The sequence below is a fragment of the Drosophila yakuba genome, chromosome 3R (genome assembly GCF_016746365.2).
Source record: "Drosophila yakuba strain Tai18E2 chromosome 3R, Prin_Dyak_Tai18E2_2.1, whole genome shotgun sequence".
In the NCBI taxonomy this organism is placed as follows: Eukaryota; Metazoa; Arthropoda; class Insecta; order Diptera; family Drosophilidae; genus Drosophila; species Drosophila yakuba.
In genome coordinates, this window is record NC_052530.2 from 17,078,707 (window position 1) to 17,085,495 (window position 6,789).

General features: G+C 40.2%; 1 protein-coding gene across 2 annotated transcripts; it reads right to left on the reverse strand.

Annotated features, from left to right (window-relative positions):
- Window positions 1–81: 81 nt before the first annotated feature.
- Window positions 82–5,365, reverse strand: LOC6537207 (tropomyosin-2). 2 transcript variants are annotated; one of them, XM_002097729.4, is made up of 4 exons: window positions 5,254–5,364; window positions 2,394–3,040; window positions 2,146–2,323; window positions 82–858 (listed from the first exon to the last, which is right to left on the reverse strand). In XM_002097729.4, the coding sequence occupies exons 2-4, from the start codon at window positions 2,985–2,987 to the stop codon at window positions 776–778; spliced, it is 855 nt and encodes a 284-aa protein (XP_002097765.1). In that variant the 5' UTR covers window positions 2,988–3,040; window positions 5,254–5,364; the 3' UTR covers window positions 82–775. The 2 variants fall into 2 exon arrangements, with proteins under 2 accessions (XP_002097765.1, XP_039231338.1); XM_039375404.1 differs by lacking the exon at window positions 82–858 and adding an exon at window positions 1,536–1,834 and having other exon boundaries at window positions 5,254–5,365.
- Window positions 5,366–6,789: the final 1,424 nt, after the last annotated feature.

Genomic DNA, 6,789 nt, shown 5'->3' on the forward strand with positions numbered 1-6,789 from the left:
ACTGAAGACAACTTTGCATATCCGCCAAATTTGTGTTTAACTTCAGCGCGTTTCGCTGAGGGGCAAAGAAAATCGGTTTTGTGCATCATTGAAAGCAAACATCAAACATATAATTTTTTTAGCAAAGTTTTTATAAATTTTTTTATACTTTTTTTGTGGGTGATTTTTTGTTTGTTTGTGGGGTGTAATTGTAAGATATAAACTGAAAGTGAAGCAGGCTTCGTTCTTAAAATTTTAAATTTAGCCCCGTCTTTGTCCTGGGCACTCTCTCTATCTCTCTCGCTCTCATTGCCTGACTGCAAGCGCTTCTTAATATTTTTAAACATTGACTTTAAAAATACAAAATTCGTGTTGTTGTTCTTGTTTTTGGGGGTGCTTTATACATTCTGCTACTATTTTTTACTCTAGGTAATTTTACTTTTTATAAAACAAATCCGCGATGCTACACAATCTATGCTTGTTGTTTTTGTTGCTGTTGTTGATCTGGTTGTTGTTGTTATTTATTTATTATGAAATATATAGATTTATAAAGAATTGCATACACAATGGATGTTGTTCTTGGTATCTGCGGCCGCCGGTCTTCTTGCTGGCCAAATCAATCTGAGATGTTCGTTTACAATTAGTCGTAGAGTCTCCATCGTCGTCTTCATCTCCATCTCCTCCTCCATCTCCATCTCCATCTTCATCTGCATCTGCATCTGCATCTGCATCTTCCTCCGCTGCTGCCGCTCGATGTTGGTGAGGATTTGGTATACATATGGGACTGTTGGCCAACTTAGTAGCCAGCCAACTCGGCGAATGTGGAGTCCATCTCGTCGGCCAGGGACTTGTACCTGTCCTTGTTGATGCCCAACTCGTCTGCGGAGTGCAAATAGTGATTTCAAAATGAGTTAGAAATGCTTTCAAAAATATAGTTTTTCAACATTGGAATCAAACAAAAAAACACTCAAACTTCACAGTACATATGTACATACATATGTGTGCCAAGTTTATGGAGCTTTGATCGGGATTAGTGGCGCGCTGTTCTGGCAGGCGTTTCTAGATCTTTTGGGTTAGTCAGCGGTTCTGTGCGTGGGTTTCTTTGGGTGGGGTGATGGGGGGTGGTCTAGCTATGGGGTGCTCTACAGGATCAGGCCATGATCTATCCAACCAATCGTTGCAGCAATCCTTGGCTCGGGCGAAAATGAGAGAGTCACTCAACCAAGGCTCGAAACGAAAGCCATTGAGTGATGTGCGGCTGGGTCTTTGGACTTTTACTGATGATCGACGAGTAGAGAGAGAGAGCGAGATACAGAGAGAGAGAGAGAGACACATACTGAGATAGAGTGCTAAGGCGAGACGGGTCAAGAGGTCATGCCACATCAAAACGGGTAAGAATCTGGCATACAAACAACAATATGTACATTGATAAATTCACCTGTATTAACTACAGTTGCAACTTGGTTTGGCTTGATCTGAACTTATTTTTTACAGTGTACTGGCGTAGGGAACTGGTTGTGTGGGTGTGGCCACATTCAAGCGAGACTAAACAGATTATTTACAGTGTATAGAGAAGTGTGGCGTGTTGGGCTGGGTGGTAAATACACTGAAACTGTCGGGGAATCGTTCCAAAAATAGAAATATATATATATATATATAATAAACTGTGTGTGGGATGTACTGAAAGTGTTTGTCTTCTTTTTTTCGTGGGGAAGGGGAAGGTTGGGCGCGGGGAGGGAAGGAATCTGTGTGAGTTCTGTTTGTGATTTTTTTTAATATCCAGTAAGTTCGGCAAATGTCTGGTCCAAATCGTCGCAGATTGCTTTGTATTTTTCCTTCTCATTGAAGAGACGGTCTGCAAAAAGCATTTGTTTGTTGTTCATTTATACAAAATATATATAGAGATAATCAAAGTGGGCGAGAGCGAGATGTGTGGATGCGGAACGTCAATTAATGAAAGCAGCGTACTAAGTACGATTATTAATAAATATCCTTATGGCGATAAATACAATGCGAGCATTAGTTGAAGCCACCGATCCGGCTGTTCGAGGCGAACCAGACCAGACCACTTCCTGTGGACAGCATCTCCGGTGTCCCGTGGAGAGATACCTCCTTTGGAAAATGGCTGAGTGGATGTGCCAGGGACACAAGGACTGGGATACATACCCTCTAGCCTGTCGACCTCCTTCTGCAGGCGCTTCACTTGCTTCTCGGCGTGCTCGGCGCGCTGCTCGGCCTCCTTCAACTTGATGGACAGGGTCTTCATCTCGCGCTTGAACTCCTCCACGCGCTGGTTGGCCTTCTCCTCGGACACCTCCAGGGACTTCAGGGAGTTACCGACAACCTAGTTAATTGCGTCGAATGAATGCAATGAATATCGGTTTGGGAGTTTGAGTGGCCAGTGCAAGACCCACCTTGAGCTCCTCCTCCAGCTCCATGATCTTGGACTCGCCGGAGCGGACACGATCCTCAGCCACCTCCAGCTCGTCTTCAACGAAGGCCAGCTTGCGGGAGACCTCGTCGGACTTGGTATCGGCATCCTCAGCCAGCATGCGGGCTTCCTTCAGCTGGTTGGTCAGCTGGTCCATGCGCTCCTCATCCTGCTGGGAACGGTTCTCCAGCACCTTGCACATGCGGTTGTTCTCATCGGCCGACTGGGTGGCCTCCAGCAGCTTCTGTTGGGCGGTGGTCGAGCGCTCCTCGGACTTCTCCAGATCCTCCTCAATCTGTTGCACCTTGCGGTTCTGGGTGGCCACCTCGGACTCGGTGGCGGTCAGGAGCTTCTCCTTCTCCTCCAGCTCGGTGTTGGCCTTCTCCAGCTGCTCCTTGGCGGTGACCAGATCGATCTCCACCTGGACGAACTTCTTCTCCAGATCGCGCACCTCCTCGTTCAGTTTGTCGGCGCGGGAGTTGGCATCCTTGGCTTGGTTCTCGCAGGTGTCGGCCTTGTCGATGGCGTTATCCTTCTCAAGCTTCATCGCTTGCATCTTCTTCTTGATGGCGTCCATGGTGTTTGTGTTTTTGTTTTTGACTTACAAGGGAAGAAAACTGGAAAAAAGCACTGTGCCAAAAGATACGAATGAGTAACTGAATCCTTTGTGACCATCTTTATAAATTGGTTTTGCGAAGCGATAAAAGGACCAGTTTTGCATAAAGCATATACTATTATGTAATAAATATATTAGTATAAGTTGTATTGCCCAAGTATGGCTAATTCATTCTAATCTAATTGTAGTTTGTAGTTTATTCTAAACTTTTCCAAGTTACCAAAGAACTGTAAGTACAATTCAATTAAATATTAAAAATCTTTTGAACTTGGAATTTTCTTTTGTCTATACATCTGCTTTTTTCTTTCCTGTGACTTTCACAAATTTTATGTTTCCGCTGCAAGACAAAATCGGCTTTTCCAAACGATCCAGGCGCATTCTATATGTTTGCTATATGTATAATTAAATATATGTATGTACATATACCCCGTGCATATGTGTTTGTGCAATAAATTTGAAAATTAAATGTAAACACATTTTGTTTGGCTACGCCGAGCATTCAAAAGATCTCACGTAATTTTCATCCTCCATTTTCAAAACGCCCACTCAGAGTCTGAAGACGAATCCGAATCCGAATCCGTATCCGTCGGTGAGCTATATGTTTATTTGCTGCACGATTCGGTGGTGTTAAAAATAAACTTTATATGCTTTTGCATGTGAGAAAAAATATCCAGTCCACTCGCACACACAAGCATCGGAGAAATGCTTTTTTGGACATTGTGTGCTAAATGTAATTCTAGAGTTTCCCCCTATTATTTCGAAATTCTGAAACACCGCGCACATATAGCTCGCCAGCGATTGCAATTTGAAAAGTATTCAATTCATTGGGGTCACTTGCTGCGTGGGCGTATTCGTATTCGTAATCGTATTTGTATTCTATTCATGAATAGGATTATTCGTATTGGTATTCGTGTATCTATGTTGCTTCCACACAAAGTGGGGCAAAGTCATTTATGTTGTAGTTGGCGATCTTTTGGAGGTCTTTCGATGCTCATGTGTGTTTTGCTCCTAAAATGTTCATCATATGGGCAAAGTTTAAAAGTTGATTTACGAGGTGTAAAGCATTTCCTCTATGATGAATTTGAATAACTTATAATATGTTGAGTAGCAATTTTCTTGGCCCCCCATTAAAATTGTTGGTGCTTGCCAAAAGTACTTAGATTTTCAATTCGTTTGAATATGTATCTCGAAGATGGCAAACTTTGTGGCCTTCGGCAGCATTCACAAATGGCAAGAATACTTGTTCTAAAATCCCCAATTCTGTGTGGGTGGCTATGCCATGCATATATGTATGTTCATATGTGTGTATTCCCAGACAGATACGATATGTATCCACATCTGGGAATCGCCTACGTCTCTAATATTTCAAATATTCCAAAATATCTCTCTCGAAAACAATCTCAAGGATAAATACCTACAGTTCTCGACTGCCTTCGTTTTCTGAGATCGCGGAAAGCTAGATAGCTAGACGGAAAAGCTTTTTCGTATAAGTTTCAGGCAGAGTTAAAAATAAATGCGTATGAGTGTGTGTGTGTGTTTGTGTGTGACAGGCAGGTGTCTGTCTGCAGTTAATTTTAAAGAATTTTCTTAGAGGAAAACTTTATCGGCCGAGTGGCCGAGTGTATGTGTGTGTGAAAATTGTGCGTGCCATAGGTGTGTAAAGTGCATATGTATATGTGTCCCATTCGTGTGGAGCTTTCCGAATGAAGCTCATTTGTGTGTGTGCAAAAAAAATTTATTCTCACACACACACAGATAATCTTTGGATGGTATTGGTGCCGTCAGATTTAGTTACAAAATTCCTTATAAGCGAATTTTTAAAATGTCCGAAAAATGATCATAAGATCTCCATTTTCAAGTAGTTTAGATCGATTTTTCTTTAATTTTTTCATAGATATTCGACTGTATAATAGCATTTTCACTTTCTTTGGGTTTGCATCACTCTTTCAACTTTTTGTAGAACTTTATATCCAGGCTAATCGTCGAATCGACACATATACATATGCACATTTTATTTAAGTTTAACAAGGGTTTCCTCTTTTTTTTTTTTTTTTGGTTTGGGAAAAATTCAAAATGTATAATTTTGAATGCCATGCACTTTTCACAATTTCGTTATCCACTCGATGGCTGTTGGAAATACCAATTTGGTTAGCAGCAAGGCGAGCGATTTAATTATTTTTATTTGAGTTAATTCCTCTTGTCGGGTGAAAATCCTGGCGTGACCAACCTTAGCGTTTCAAACACACTATACGCTGTCGAAACCCCGAGAACACTGATGCTGACCAACTTGCTTAGCCCAGAAAGCGACCCCAAGATCCAACGCACACGCACACTGCCACTGCCACTCGGGGGAAATCGGAAAATCGGAAAAACTCACACACACACATGGGGCACACACCAACGCGGTATTGAATAATTTCTCGCCTCAAAAATTTCCCATTAATAAATGTATATACATCGCTATATATGTATGTATGTGGAAAAGTGCTTTCGAAACTTTGCTCGGCGATCTCAAAAATTTCCCTCGAAATTTCCCCAAAAGCTGCTTCGCTCGATTTTCTCTCTTTCGCTGCATTCTCGTGAAATTTATGCGCTTTTCTTTCTGCTTCTTAAATCTAAATTCAATTTATTTTTTGCTCACAGCACTCTCGCCTTCTGTGTATGTGTGTGTGTGTGTATCCGTCAGATACACGGCCAAAAATAGCCACAAGCAACAAGAGCAAAAGTCCAACAAGATGAAAATCTATTTTCGCTCGGTAAAAAATATTGAGAAATATTTGGAATTTTGATCGGCCAGCGTTTTCCTACCATTCTTTCGCTTTCGAAAGACTCGAATGCAAGGCAATTGATCCGATTCTTATTTGTGTTAATTGTCCTTGTCAGTGGAATTGCTAGTAGCAAACTTTTATTTGCTATAATTAAAGACTTTAATCTGTAGTTTATCGTTTTATTTTCCATTATTCAGTTAAACAACGACTCCAAACAATGGAATTCTATATTTATTCCATTCAGCAATTCATCTCAAATTCCAGTTGCATTTTCTTTTTCTCCTTTTCAACTTTTCTGTGACGTAACATTTCCTTTGATGTTATTAATATTATAATATTTCAAGCAGCTTCCACGTAGTTTCCTTAAGTTTCTGTATTAGAAAGACTGACATTGGTGACTTTTAAGTAAATGCACAAACGACATTTTACATTTCCCAATTGATTTATAGCTCTTTTAAAATCTTAAAGACGCTGGAAATATCTAATTTTTGAAATTTGATAGCTGGAATTGTTTTGTTTGTAACAATAACTTAAAATAGAACACTTGTTGATCTTGCAAAATTCTAAACTAGACGTGCACAAGAACACCTAACGATTCCAGCATTTAAATTTTCAAGTTCCAAAATATAAAATTCTATTTACCCATTTTACCTTTTTTATTCAGGTGACTCCAAAGAATTTTTAAAATTGTGTCAAAATCCAATGTCATATAATAATGATAATAATTATTTTTGAACAAAAAAAATTTCAGGTTTTCCATAAATTTGAGCATGATTTGAGTTCGGTTTCAATATTGATTACTAATAGGCACACAATTCTCTGGCAGTTTGAGTCCATAAAGGCACTTTATCTCGTTTGCATTAGATTTATGACACGATCAGTGCACGAATAATAATAGCCATGGTCATATATTTAATATTTTGCCACTTGTGGTAGTAGTAATTGTGGTAGAGGATCGTATTTGTTGGCCACAACCCACCGTTTGAATAAAAAAT